This window comes from Hypanus sabinus, chromosome 22 (genome assembly GCF_030144855.1).
Source record: "Hypanus sabinus isolate sHypSab1 chromosome 22, sHypSab1.hap1, whole genome shotgun sequence".
NCBI classification, from domain to species: Eukaryota; Metazoa; Chordata; class Chondrichthyes; order Myliobatiformes; family Dasyatidae; genus Hypanus; species Hypanus sabinus.
In genome coordinates, this window is record NC_082727.1 from 67,103,520 (window position 1) to 67,119,135 (window position 15,616).

The 15,616-nt window shown below is 43.3% G+C and overlaps 1 protein-coding gene across 1 annotated transcript; it reads right to left on the reverse strand.

The window, feature by feature from the left end:
- Nucleotides 1-1,520: 1,520 nt before the first annotated feature.
- Nucleotides 1,521-2,588, reverse strand: LOC132379797 (prolactin-releasing peptide receptor-like). Its single transcript, XM_059948081.1, has one exon. The coding sequence runs from the start codon at nt 2,586-2,588 to the stop codon at nt 1,521-1,523; it is 1,068 nt and encodes a 355-aa protein (XP_059804064.1).
- Nucleotides 2,589-15,616: the final 13,028 nt, after the last annotated feature.

Consider the following 15,616-nt stretch of genomic DNA (forward strand, 5'->3'; position numbering starts at 1 on the left):
TTGATTTATAAAGGCCAGCGTTCCAAAAGCCTTCTTCACCACCCTATCTACATGAGACTCCACCTTCAGGGAACTATGCACTGTTATTCCTAGATCTCTCTGTTCCTCTGCATTCCTCAATGCCCTACCATTTACCCTGTATGTTCTATTTGGATTATTCCTGCCAAAATGTAGAATCTCACACTTCTCAGCATTAAACTCCATCTGCCAACGTTCAGCCCATTCTTCTAACCGGCATAAATTTCCCTGCAAGCTTTGAAAACCCACCTCATTATCCACAACACCTCCTACCTTAGTACCTTAGACAGCTCCTACCCTCTTACAGCTAGACTCTGATCACTGATCTCTGCTGAAATGTGTCTTTGCGTGTATTCAATCTTCATTTACCAAGTAAAATAACCTGGTAAAGCCAGCTGCTCCGCTGTGATTCCACCTGAAATCGTGTTATATAAGCGGACTGGAAACAGATATTTCTACTGCCTCATAGTTGCCAAAGGAAGTTTAATGCTTTTCTTCCACGTTCTTTGCCAGTTTAGCCACTGTTCATAGATACAAATAGATTTTTTATACATAATTGCTCCATTCACGCGTCACAACAGGTACCGTGAATTTACAACGTCTCAAACTGAAATGCCCTAAATTTTAGGACGAAGTATCGGCCATTTCAGCTTGGACACATTTTGACCACCGATCGTTGATTGTGTCTCTTACAAAAAGAACAAGAGTTGACGAGAGAGTGTATGGCCACGGACTCTATAAAGCGAAACAAAATATCATCCTTCAATGTTACCCAAGGCCCCTCCCTCGGATCTTTCCCAGACAGATATATCACATTAAATTATGTACAGTAAACGCAGACACACAAATACAAATATACACGCGCACACACAAATACGCACACGCACACACACGAATGCACACACATACACATACAGAAACACACACACACACACACACACACATACACACACACACACACACACACACACACACACACACACACACACACACACACACACACACACACACACACACACACACACACACACACACACACATACACACGATCAGAATATACGATAACCGAGCCTGCCGTGCTGGGAACCTGAAATATAAACAGAAAACGCTGGAAAACTCTCGGCAGGTCAGGCAGCATCGGCAGAAGGAGAAACAATCTGTAGGAGGGACTGACTCAACGGGTCGAACAGGATCTGTGGTAGAAACGAATTAATCGATATTTCGTGTCGAAACCCTACATCGGGGCCCTAAAACGCCGATAATTATTCCCCCTTCCCCCCACAGATGTTGTTCGACAAGCTGAGTTTCTCCTGCAGATTGTTTTTTTTCTTTTGCTCGAGGTTTGAAATCTGGAATCTTCCTCAGAATGTTTAATATCTTCTCCGTCAGACGATCTGAGGAAGATTGTCCGAGCCGTCTGGGTATCTTTCGGTATGCTCTTTGCACGGATGCGGTGTAATCAGCAGAAAGTTTCCGTCCGGGCAGAACGCGGGTTGTATCGGTTACAGGACCCCGCTGGCCAGGACGCAGTGGACGGTCGGAGCCACCTTCTGGTTCCGCCAGCTGAACATCTTCTTCAGCTCCCCTCTGAAGCTGTCGTGCAACCAGGCGTAGATGAAAGCGTTATAACAGGCGGAGCTCATGGCCACCCAGTGACACAGCAGCTGGATCAAATTGAAGTACTGCTTGTCGATCAGATTGATGTCCATGTCTTTGATCAGGTTGAAGAGGTGTAGGGGGAGCCAACACAGACCGAAAACGGCCACCACCAGCACCAGGAGGCGGAAGGTCTTCCGGCGCCTGCCTCGGTCCCACTCGGCCTGACTCTGGGTGATGTTCCCGGGCACCACCCTGTTCTGTAACTTGACCGAGATGCGTAGGTAGGACAGTGAGATGAGCGTAAAGGGCAGCAGGTAAGTGATTGCTAGGGTGCTGTAGGCGTAGAGCAGGCGGCGCCTCTTCATACCCAACCAGAACTCCTCGCAGATGGTCAACCTCTGATGAGGGAACTCCACGTAGTAGGTGTGAACTAGCGCTGGTGTGGCAAGCAGGCAGGCGAGAAGCCAGATCGCTACCAGCAGGTAGGCGCAGGTTGTGATAGTAAATCTCCTCTTGAGAGGGTGCACGGTGGCACGGTACCGATCCACGGCTATCACCGTTAGCGTGAAGACCGACACACAAACGGTGACCGGCTGCATTAGGAACACGAAATAGCACAGGAAGCGGCCATAGATCCATCCCCGGGGCTCGAAGGCGTATGCCAAGGTGAAGGGCACGCAAGTGGCGCACATCAGCATGTCCGAGAAGGCCAGGTTGCCCAGGAGAAAGTTGGTGATGTTATGCATCTTCTTGGTCTTGCAGATCACGTAGATTAGCAGGTAATTGCCCAGGATTCCGATAAAGACCACCAGCCCGTAACATGGGATAATGAGCGGTTTGAAGGATTGGATAAGCTCGATACCCTGGAACTGAGCGGACAGGTTACCCAGCTCTTCCAACAGTCTTTGCCTGACCGTCAGGTTCTCGGCGCCGTCCCGCCAGCCCTCTGCACCCGGCGGCTGCTCCTCCATGGTCTCACGGCTCCCCATCGCCGAGAAGCTACAAGCCGGAACTTCCTATTTTGGTTCAAAACAAAAATAAAATTACATTCTAGCCTCTCTTCCGCGTCGGATTGTCCTTAATTCCATTTAGGATGAACTCAACAGATAATCTAAAATTTTTCTGTACAGCTCGGAATTTCTAAATTTCTAAATCAGTGTTAGCAAATAACCATCTCGGGGACAGGTTGGTAAACGACACTTTCACTCAATAATCACATATTCAAGTAAATAAATATTCTCAAGCTTAAATTAGTTAAAGATTCTTCTTCGAAATCCAGACGTGTCTAATTATAATGCAAGAATATTAAAATAAATCTCAGCGCCCTCTTACTTGCGCCTGCTCTCGCCGCCAGCTCCCAGCCGGCAGACGGTGGATCGCGCCTTTCACAATTCCAGCGCTGACATTTCACCCGCTTTCCTGTTGAGATTGAGCACGGTCCTGGACAAAGGCAGAACATCTCCCGTGAGGGGTGCGTCGCTTGACGCTGCCCAGTCCACGGTCCTGGACAAAGGCAGAACATCTCCCGTGAGGGGTGCGTCGCTTGACGCTGCCCAGTCCACGGTCCTGGGTTTCATCGTTCTACCCCGATTACAAGGTGGGTCAAGCCTTTCTTAGATGTGGGACATTTCGCCTTTGAAGCGGAGAACCAGATGGGACCTTGGTTCAACAATAGTTAATTTCTTGTCTCTCACCACACGGAGGGTATCGGTGACAAGATTCCGCGTAAGAAGATAAAATAATCTGAAAAAATGTAAGTTTATTAAACCTCGTTTTCCAGTCATTTAGTTAATCTGTTAGCCATGCCATCTTATTCCCATTTGCTGGGGTCCTGATTTTATATAGCAACCCCATATGTGCTACTTCATTGTACACCTTTAGAAAATGCATAAATACTACATCTAATGGTCTCCCTTATCCACAACTTTAACTAGATCTTCAAAAATCTTTATTCAATTTGTCAAACATGGTCTTCGTTCATAAAATCATATCTAATTATAAAAAAATGAAGTGACCTATTAGCACATTTTGCTGACAAGCTACCTATTTTGCTCAGCAGTTATTTATTGAAGAGATCCCTGAGGGACTTCAGATATGCAGTAAATATAGGATTGTGGAAGTTAGTGTTAGAACAGAGGTGATGTATTAGGACAGAGGTTATTTGATGCTTGATAGAAGTGATTTTAATAGAGGGGATTTGGGAAAAGCAGTTCCCACTGTCAGAAAATCCTGATGAACACAGACAGTGTATTGAGGTTAGGAGAGACAAAAGGAACATTACAAGGAAACATCTTTTTCAAACATGGCAATGTCACAGTGGTGAACAGTGGTGAAAATTGGTTGACCCGTAACGTTTAAAAGAGGACTGAGTAAACAAAAAGAAAATGATTACCCGGCTATGGCGAGAGAATAGCAGAGAGGGATTAATTGGATAGATTGACCATAGACCTGACATATGCTTAAATACAACTATTTATTATTCTATAATTACAAAAAATTCTCATGCTGTTTCTGGAGTGAGATGATTATAATGAAGTGTTCTTGAATATTCTGGATTGGTAAAGGGATTAAGGGTTGTGGGAAGAAGAGGAGAATGGGGTTGAAAAGAAATCAGTCATGTTTGTATAGTGGAGGGGACTTGATGAGCCAAATGTCTCTATTCTGCTCCATCATCTTATGGCTTTTATAAGAGGTATATTTTGGTGGAAGACTGAATCGATGTTCATGGAAATTCATGCAAATATCACTCCACTCTTCAAGAAGGGTGAGAGGCAGAAGAAACTAAATTAACGGCCACTTAGTCTGACCCCAGTGGTTGGGAAGATGTTGGAGTCAATTGTTAAGAGGTTTCAGGGTATTTGGAGACACACGATAAATTAGGCCATAGTCAGCATGGTTTCCCTAAGGGAAAATCTTGCCTGACAAATCTGTTGGAATTCTTTGGAGAAATAACAAGCAGGACAGACAAAGGAGAATCAGTTGATGTTGTGTACTTGGATTTTCAGAAGGCCTTTGACAAGGTGCCACACATGAGGCCTCTTAACACATTGAGAGACCATGGTATTACAGGAAAAATACTGGCATAGTTCAAAAGTTTAAACAAATTTTATAATCAGAGTTCATATGTGTCACACCACAGAACTCTGATACTCATTTTTGTGTGGGCAAACTCAGCAAATCTATAGAATAGTAACTTCAACAGGATCAATGAAAGATCAAGTAGAGTGCAGAAGACAACAAATTGTGCAAATACAAATATAGATAGCAATAAATAATGAGAACATGAAATAATTAGGTAAAGAGTCCTTAAAGTGAGATCACTGGTTGTGGGAACATCTGAATAGGTGAGTGAGTGAGTGTAGTTATCCAATTTTGTTCAAGACCCCGATAGTTGAGTAGTAGAATCTGTGGTTGAACCTGATGGTGCAAGTACTGAGGCTCTTGTACATCCTACCCAATGGCAACAGTGAGAAAAGAGCATGGCCTGGGTGGTGAGGATCTCTGATGATGGATGCTGCTTTCCTATGACAGCATTTCATGTGGATGTGCACAATGGCTGGGTAGGCTTTACCCATGATGTACTGGGCCAAATCCACTACATTTTGTAGGATTTTCCATTCAAAGGAATTGGTGCTTCCAAACCAGACTGTGATGCAGCCAGATAATACACTCTCAACTGCACATCTATAGAGGTTTGTCAAAATTTTTGATGTCATGCCAAATTTCTGCAGAATCATAAGGAAGCAGAAGCGTTGCCACTTTTTCGTTGTAATCGCTTTTACATGTAGGGTCCACAAGGGTCTGTGCTTGGATTGCTTCCTTTTATGTTAGATATCAGTAATTTAGAGAATGGAATTGATGGCTTTGTGGCCAAGTTTGCAGACTATACAAAGAAAGCTGGAGGAGCAGTTAGTTTTGAGGAAGTAAAGAGGCTACAGAAGCTTAGACAGATTAGGAGAATGGCCAAAGAAGTGGCAGATGGAGTACAACATCAGGAAGTGTAAGGCCATGCATTTTTATAGAAGAAATAAAAGCATAGTCTATTTTGTAAATGGAGAGAAAATACAAAAATCCAATGGAGTCCTCATCTCATTGAAAACTATCAAATGTTGAAAGGCCTCTATAGAGTGAATGGGAGAGGATGCTTCCTATGGTGGGGAGAACTAGGACCAGAGGGCACAGACTCAGAATACTGGAACGTCCATGTAGAACAGAGGTGAGAAGGAATTTCTTTAGACAGAAAGGGTGTATCTGTGGAATTCACTGCTATATGTGGCTACAGTGGCCATGTCATTGTTATATTTACAGCAGAGGTTGATAATCAATCAGGGCATGAAGGGATATGGGGAGAAGGCAGGGGATCGAGATTGAGAGGGAAATGGATCATCCATGATGAAATGGAGCAGACTCAATGGGCCAAGTAGTTGAATTATGCTCATGTATCTAATGGTTTTATGGTTTAAATTCAAGGACAGCTGAAGTACATGCAGACCACTCCAGCTGATGACTTTCCTCAATTTTTCTCTAACTACTTTTTGATTTATACCCTGACTCAGCACACAATCTTCCTTGGATGTCCAGCTCAGCATCAAGACCCTTCTGATCTGAATATTTACCTATCCAGTTATTACTAGGGGAAGTTAACAATCCATTTAATTTCTGATAGAGTTACAACTTTTTACTGCCATCAAGAGCAAAGTTAGGAGAAAATTTAAAGCATTAACTTAGATTCTGTATTTTGTGAACAATGAGATGTTTACAACTGATCAAACTTCAGAACAGCAATCTGTCAGGAAGTTTATTTCACAAGACAGGACATATCTGTTTCAGTTAGTGATAAAATTAACCAACCTATTGGTAGCTATTAGGCTGCTCCAACCAACACCCTTTACTAGTTTCAAGAAGTTTCAAGACATTTTGAGGAGATTTGCTTGTTTTCCATCCCTGCTGCTGCATCCTCAGGTAGAATTCAATATTTATTTAGATCCTTTACGTGCTTTCTTTTGAGTTGTCTGTTTTTTTCAATTCTTGTTGAGTTAGGTTTGACAACTTTGATGGACAAAGATCAGGGAAGCAAACTCTCTGAAATGGTGGGTGTTATTTTAAATACTATGAACAAATATCTTTGGGATCAGGTTTTCACTGTGTTGAGAAGTGATGGTGTTAACCTACTGGCCTTGCTTTAATCCAATCACGTCAAGCTGCTTGGGGCCAAGAAGGTTGGCTTGAAAATTCAATGGAAATATATGTGCCTGAAGATATAATTTGCTGGAGGAACTCAACAGGTTGAGCAGCGTCTGCAGGGGGAAAGAAATTGTGGATGCTTCATGTTGAAATATTGAATTTGGACTGAATCAATGGCTCTTCAAAATTCAATAATATGAGTCAAATACTGGAATCATCGCTGTTCAACCCTACATTTTATCACTTATATGGATTCGCATGAAGGATTGATCTCACTGGCTCTCTAATTTTGAGAGTATCCAAATCAGAATCAGGTTTACTATCACAGACATATGTCACGGAATTTGTTGTTTTATGGCAGCAGTACAGTTGAAGAAACAAAAATTATTGTAAGTTTAATAGGAAGACCTCCAGAACTATAATCTTCAAGGATATAATGAAAAAGTTTCAATGCTAGAATAATTTTTGACAACACCATAGCTGGGGCCAGAACTTGCATCTTCCAAAGTTATCACTGAGTTTAACCATTTTTGACATTCAGAGATTGATTGGGGGTGATTAAAATTGATGTAATTAATACGAGAAAAATTTAAATGCTTTTACTAGTTAGCTAGATACCAGAAAAATACTTAAAGGTGTTAAACAAAAGAAAACCAAAGTAAAATACGTTTGTAATTTTAAAATAAATTAGCTTATGCTTTTCTTCATCTTTACTGAAATGAAAGAGGTCTTAGAAGATAGGTTTGGACCATAAGACCATAAGATATAGGAGCAGAATTAGGCCATTTGGCATATTGAGTCTGCTCTGCTATTTCATCATGGCTGATCAAATTTTCTTCTCAGCCCCAATCTCCTGCCTTCTCCCTATATCCCTTCATGTCTTGATCAGTCAAGAATGTATCAACTTCTGCCTTAAATATACATAAATACTTGGCCTCCAAAGCTGTCAGTGGCAAAGAATTACACAGATACACCACTCTCTGACTAAAGAAGTTCCTCCTCATCTCCATTCTAAAAGAACGCCCCTCTATTCTGAAGGTGTGCCGTCTAAGACCAGAGGGCACAATATTTCTCAACAAACATCTCTCAACATTAGAAGCATCCTCTCCACATCCAGTCTATCACAGCCTTTCACCATTGAATAGGTTTCAATTAGGTCAATCCTCATTTTTCTGAATTCTAGTGAATACAAGCCCAGAGCCATCAAACATTCTTCATATGACAAACCAATCAATCCTGGAATCATTCAATAGGCTGCTCCCCAGCATAGCAGCTAATTGCCTTCCTCAAAATTTTGCGGATGACACAAAGCTGGGCGGCGGTGTTAGCTGTGAGGAGGATGCTAAGAGGATGCAGGATGACTTGGATAGGTTAGGTGAGAGGGCAAACTCATGGCAGATGCAATTTAATGTGGATAAATGTGAGGTTATCCACTTTGGTTGCAAGAACAGGAAAACAGGTTATTATCTGAACAGTGGCCGATTAGGAAAAGGGGAGGTGCAACGAGACCTGGGTGTCATTGTACACCAGTCATTGAAGGTGGGCATGCAGGTACAGCAGGCGGTGAAAAAGGCAAATGGTATGTTGGCATTCATAGCAAAAGGATTTGAGTACTGGAGCAGGGAGGTTCTACCGCAGTTATACAAGGCCTTGCTAAGACCACACCTAGAATATTGTGTGCAGTTTTGGTCCCCTAATCTGAGGAAAGACATTCTTGCCATAGAGGGAGTACAAAGAAGGTTCACCAGATTGATTCCTGGGATGGCAGGACTTTCATATGAAAGGCTTATACTCACTGGAATTTAGAAGATTGAAGGGGGGTCTTATTGAAACGTATAAAATTCTAAAGGGATTGGACAGGCTAGATGCAAGAAGATTGTTTTCAATGTTGGGGAAGTCCAGAACAAGGGGTCACAGTTTAAGGATAAAGGGGAAGCCTTTTAGGACCAAGGTGAGGAAAAACTTCTTCACACAGAGAGTGGTGAATCTGTGGAAATCTCTGCCACAAGAAACAGTTGAGGCCAGTTCATTGGCTATATTTAAGAGGGAGTTAGATATGGCCCTTGTGGCTAAAGGGATCGGGGGTATGGAGAGAAAGCAGGTACAGGGTTTTGAGTTGGATGATCAGCCATGATCATACTGAATGGTGGTGCAGGCTCAAAGGGCCGAATGGCCTACTCCTGCACCTATTTTCTATGTTTCTATGCTGGCATCCTGGTGTGCTCTGCACTATTGCTCAATACCAAACATGACGTTGTGTCAGAAGTGGTTGATCATTGATGAATAGGTGCTACAGACCAACTGAGATCCCCAACAAGAATTAATTTATAAGACAGATGTTTGCATATCCAGAGACTTTTCAACCAATGGTAGTTTGCTAACTGTATGCAGGAGCTGAGAAAGGAACAGGGTTGATAGGCAACGCCCACAAGTGGATACATTGTGGTAACCTGTCAGCCACTAGTCTGGGAAATGCACAGAGCCCCAGATATAACAGGTAAGTCAGAGAAGTCAGTCAAACTCTCAGGGAGAGAAAAGAAGATTTTTGTAATTCCAATAAACAAAATAATAAACTAACTAATAGGAAAATGGAGCAAATACCTATGGTACCTACATCTACTTAATTAATAAAGCCCACCAAGACATTTGATTTCTTCAATTCAGGTGATTTTGAGAGATGTCTCAGGCACTTTGAGAGATTTAGGGTTGCAAGCAATCTCACTTAGGCTTTATATTACCATATAACCACATAACAATTACAGCATGGAAACAGGCCATCTTGGCTCTTCTAGTCCATGCCAAACGCTTACTCTCACCTAGTCCCACTGACCTGCACTCAGTGCATAACCCTCCATTCCTTTCCTGTCCAATTTTACTTTAAATGACAATACCAAACCTGCCTCTACCACTTCTACTAGAAGCTCGTTCCACACAGCTACCACTCTCTGAGTAAAGAAATTCAGGACAGCATCAAGTAAGCACACTGATATATTGCATGGGTGACAAAGCAAATGGTATCATGAGTGGTTTAGGTGCTCAGAAAAAGGAGTACAAAACAGAGCAAAACAAATTCAAAGAATATTTCAGAGGAAAGCAAGATGTGCTATATGAGCAGCACTATCATTCCAACATGCTTCAAGGCTGCCACCATCGTCCCCATGCAGAAGAAGTCTTCAGTGTCCTGCCTCAATGACTACCGTCCCTCTTGCACTCACATTCATCATCATGAAGTGTTTTGAGAGGCTCATCATGAGGCACATCAAGACCCTGCTGCTCCCCTCACTGGATCCCTTGTAGTTCACGTACCGTCCCAACCATTCAACAGACAACACCATTGCCATCACCCTCCACCTGGCCCTAACATACCTGGGCAAAAAGGACACGTACATTCGAATGCTGTTTATTCACTTCAGTTCAGCATTCAACACAATCATCCCTCAGAAACTGATTGGAAAACTGAGCCTATTGGGTCTGAACACCTCCCTCTGCAATTGGATCCTAGACTTCCTGACTGGGAGACCTCAGTTAGTCCGGATCGGAGGCAGCATCTCCAACACCATCACAATGAGCACGCCCCCCGCCCCCACCAGGGCTCTGTGCTCAGTTCACTGCTGTTCACTCTGCTGACCCATGACTGTGCTGCAACACACAGCTTGAACCACATCATCAAGTTCACCGAAGACTCAACCGTGATGGGTCTCATCAGCAAGAATGATGAGTCAGCTTACAGAGAGGAGATGCAGTGGCTAATGGACTGGTGCAGAGCCAACAACCTGTCTCTGAATGTGAACAAAACAAAAGAGATGTTGTTGACTTCAGGAGGGCACGGAGCGAGCACTCCCCACTGAACATCAACGGTTCCTCGGTAGAGATCGTTAAGAGCACCAAATTTCTTGCTGTTCACCTGGCAGAGAATCTCACCTGGTCCCTCAACACCAGCTCCATAGCAAAGAAAGCACAGCAGCGTCTCTACTTTCTACGAAGGCTGAGGAAAGTCCATCTCCCACCCCCCATCCTCACCACATTCTACAGGGGTTGTATTTAGAGCATCCTGAGCAGCTGCATCACTGCCTGGTTTGGAAATTGCACCATCTCAGATCGCAAGACCCTGCAGCGGATAGTGAAGTCAGCTGAGAAGATCATCGGGGTCTCTCTTCCCGCCATTACAGACATTTACACTACACGATGCATCCACAAAGCAAACAGCATTATGATGGGGCCCACGCACCCCTCATACAAACTCTTCTCCTTCCTGCCATCTGGGAAAAGGCACCAAAGCACTCCGGCTGTCACGACCAGACTATGTAACAGTTTCTTCCCCCAAGCCATCAGACTCCTCAATACCCAGAGTCTGGACTGACACCTTACTGCCCTATTGTCCTGTTTATTATTTATTGTAATGCCTGCAACGTTTTGTGCACCTTATGCAGTCCTGGGTAGGTCTGTAGTCTAGTGTAGCTTTTTTTTCTGTGTTGTTTTACATAGTTCAGTGTCATTTTTGTACTGTTTCATGTAGCACCATGGTCCTGAAAAACATTGTCTCTTTTTTACTGTGTACTATACCAGCAGTTATGGTCAAAATCACAATAAAAAGTGACTTGACTTGAGAAGACAAAGTTCAGCTCCAGAAAACAGAAGCCAGATGACTTTATCACACCATTATATGCCTTGTCTGACAAATGTACATATGGGAATCTGAGAGATTAACTCATTTATAAATGTGAAGTTATCCACTATAAATGTGAAGTTATCCACTTTGGAAGCAGGAACAAGAGGGCAGAGTATTGTCTGAACAGTGTAGAGTTAGGTAAGGGAGAAATGCAAAGAGACCTAGGAGTCCTAGTTCACCAGTCAATGAAGGTGAATGAGCAAGTGCAACAGGCAGTGAAGAGGGCAAATGGAATGTTGGCCTTTGTTACAAGGGGAATTGAATACAAGAGCAAGGATGTCCTTTTGCATTTGTACAGGGCCCTGGTGAGACCACACCTGGAATATTGTGTACAGTTTTGGTCTCCAGGTTTAAAGAAGGACATTCTGGCAATTGAGGAAGTGCAGCGTAGATTCACTAGGTTGATCCCTGGGATGGCAGGGCTGTCTTATGTAGAGAGATTGGAGAGATTGGGCTTGTACAGCTTGTACACGCTGGAATTGAGGAGATTGAGAGGGGATCTGATTGAAACGTTTAAGATAATTAAAGGATTTGATAGGATTGAGGCAGGAAATATGTTCCAGATGTTGGGAGAGTCCAGTACCAGAGGGCATGGATTGAGAATAAGAGGTCAGTTATTTAAAACAGAGTTGAGGAAGAGCTTCTTCTCCCAGAGAGTTGTGGAGGTGTGGAATGCACTGCCTCGGAAGATGGTGGAGGCCAATTCTCTGGATGCTTTCAAGAAGGAGCTAGATAGATATCCGATGGATAGGGGAATCAAGGGATATGGGGACAAGGCAGGGACTGGGTATTGATAGTCAATGATCAGCCATGATCTCAGAATGGCGGTGCAGACTCGAGGGGCCGAATGGTCTACTTCTGCACCTATTGTCTATTGTCTATTGTCTATTAGAGACAGGATTGTTGTCAGGCTACTGGACACCAAATTGTCAAAGAGATTGCATTTGCAGACAAATCTCACTCTAGAGAAAGCTATTACCATGGTCAGGCAGACATTTTTTTGTCAGCAACAAGCAGAACTCAGGTACGAAAATGATGCTGAGGGAAAGGTATAGAAGTTGTACAAAAATAATTGTACAAACAAGATGCAGTCAGAAAGAGGTGACAATAGAGCTCAGCTCAAACAAAACAGAGAGGACAAATAAAAGAGCAAGTAAAATGTCCAACTGCAGGCAACGCAGTAAGTCTCCATTCCACATCAAAGAGCTCTGTCCAGCAAAAGAAGTAATGCCACCAATGCAATAGAGTTGGCCATTATAAAGTTCAGTGTCACTCATAAACAGTTCACCAGGAGGCTAAAGAAGACCATGACTCAAATGAAGAGAGAGCTTTCTTTTGGAGCTCTAGATTCAAATAGACAAGGCTAGTGTACTACATAATGATGCACTGACGTTCAAATTGGACAGTGAGGCAGATGTTACAGCCATCCTTGAATGTCTGTTCAGAAAACTGGTGAAGAAAACAGATATTGTGCTAAACTCAACAAAGAAAGTACTCAAGGGGCCAGGGACACATGAGCTCAGTGTGAAAGGAATATTTATAACTTCCATCTGTAAAGATGAGGAGCAGTTAAAAGAGGATGTTTATGTTGTTCAGAATCTCTTCTCAGCACACTAAGATGACATGCCATCAAGTAGCTGAACGTCATTGGGATTCACTTAACAATGTTCAGTGGCAGAGGAAGTACTTGGAGCTGTTCACGGGCCTGTGGTACTGAAATGAGGCCAGAAGTGATGCCCTATTCTCTGACCACAGCAAGATGTATACCAGTTCCATTGATGAACAAACTCAAAACTGGACTTAAGAGAATGGAGGCACTTGATATTATAACTAGAGTGACAGGACCTACTGACCGGTGTGTGGGCATTGTTCCTGTTTCCAAGCCAGCTGGCACAGTGGGTATCTTGGTTGATCTAACAAAACTGAATGCAGTGAGGTGTGAGGAGCTTATTCTGCCCTCTGTTGAGCACACCTTGGGTATGCTGGGTGGAGCAGTTCTTCACCAAACTATATGCAAACTAAGGGTCTGGCAGATCTGTTTAGCTCCTGAGTCACAGAAGCCCACACCTTTATATGGACGCGACACCTTTAAGAGACTCCCTTTGGCAACTCATTAGCCCCTAAACTCTTTCACATGAGGAAAAACCAAATTTTGGAGGGACTGGAAGAAGTAGTCTGCCACTCATCTTCGGAGGCTCAAGTGAGGAATTTGACAAGAGAGTGAAAGCTGCTTTGGAGAGACTGAAACAGGCTGAATTACCCAGTACAAAAAGAAATGCATATTTGCAAAATTGGATGTGAAGTTCTTTGGGCACCAACTGTGCTCAGAGGGAATGCCACCAGATTCAGACAAACTGGCAGGAGTTTGGAAGATGATATGACCTATGGATGTATGAGATCTGCGGTTTCTTTAGCATGGTAAATCAGCTGGGAACATTCATTGCAGATTTGGCAGTGAAAACAAAGCCACTACATGACCTCCTCTCCCAGAGAAATGTTTTGAACTGGGATGAACCACAGGAGAAGTCATTCCTATCACTTAAAGCAGAGCTTATCTCTTTGCCAACATTGACATTTTCTGATCCAAACAAAGCAACCAGGGTCTCAGCAGATGCCTCTTCCTTTGGCCAAGGGAGAGTACTCATGTAATACTGCAGTGTTGAATAGAAACCAATGGCATATGCATCAAGAGTACTGACTCCTCCCGAACAGCATTATGCCCAAATCAAAAAGGAGATGCTGGCTCTTGTGTGGGCTTGTGAACACTTCATCTGCTACTTGATAGGCACTAAATTCCTAATTGAAACAGACTACAAGCCACTTGTCAGCCTCCTCAGTTCAAAACACTTGGATGACTTACCTCCATGTCTGCAAAGATTCCGAGTGAGGCTTATGCGATACTATTATGACATTGAACATGTTCCCAGCAAATCTTTCACAACAGCAGACACTCTGTCAAGGTTGCCATGCAAAAATGAATGGCCGGAAGCTGACTCCACCCTCATGCAAGATACCAACATCTACTTAGCTCAGAATGCTTTCCTGTATTACAGAATAAACTGGACGATAATTCACACTGAGTTGAAAATGGACCAAATCTGCAGCAAGATCATGAAATACCGTGAGTATGGATGGCCAGTTCTTCCAAAAGGACCACACGAACTCAGGCCTTACTGGCTTGAAAGAGACACGCTCACCACTCTTGATGGTTTGCTGATAAAGGACTCTAGAACTATCATTCAACTTCTATACATGCCCAATTCATGGGTCAACTCCAACAAGGATATGAAGACTTCGAAAAATGTCACTGAAGAGCAAGGCAATCAATGTGGTGGCCTGGTCTGAGCACACAGCTGGGAGATGATGTGAAGCATGCAGAAAACTGCACAGTAATCTTGCTGAACCTCTCTGTCCCATAGAATTCTCAGACTCACCATGGCAATTTGCAGGCACAGACAATTTCGAGCTGAAAGTCTTCAAGAAGTCCATCAAAGCTATGAACAAGGAGGACATTTCTCTACAGTACAAGGTGGACAACTTCCTTTTTGTGTTTCAGAGCTCTGTTCATGAAATGACAAATCAAATACCTGCAATGTTGTTCATGAGCAGGAATCTGAGATCTCACATAGTCCTCCCGAAACCAGATCTACGGAGGGAAGTACAGAATAAACAGTTTAGCCAGTTGTCAAATGAAGCAGCAAGGACCTTTCAGACTGGACAGGAAGACCTAGCGCATGATTACCGAGAAGAGAAGTGAACACCCAGTAGGATAGCTACAAGATCTGGACTACTGACATACACAGTGGATGTTGGAGATCAGACATGGAGTCGTCATGTGGACCAGATTCTGGATGCTCAGCCAAAGAACACACCTGACTCAACTTCATCCAATAAGATGGACACTGGATTTACCTCTCAATGATGATGTTACTGGATTTACTTCTCTGACAACAACATGACACCGGAAACTGGGAATGTTGTCTTAGACAAAACACCTACCAATCCTGACAACACTCCACAGGTCCAGAGGCGCTATCCTGAGAGAAAAATAATGCCATCCAAAAGACTGAACCTTTGAAACTGTGAAGTTGTTATGGACTGTTAATGTGAAAGCATGTTTATTTGGAATGTGGGTTTATGAAAGGG

Coding starts and splice junctions, on each gene's coding strand:
- LOC132379797 (XM_059948081.1), bottom strand. CDS start 2,588: ATGGAGGAGCAGCCGCCGGGTGCAGAGGGCTGGCGGGACGGCGCCGAG.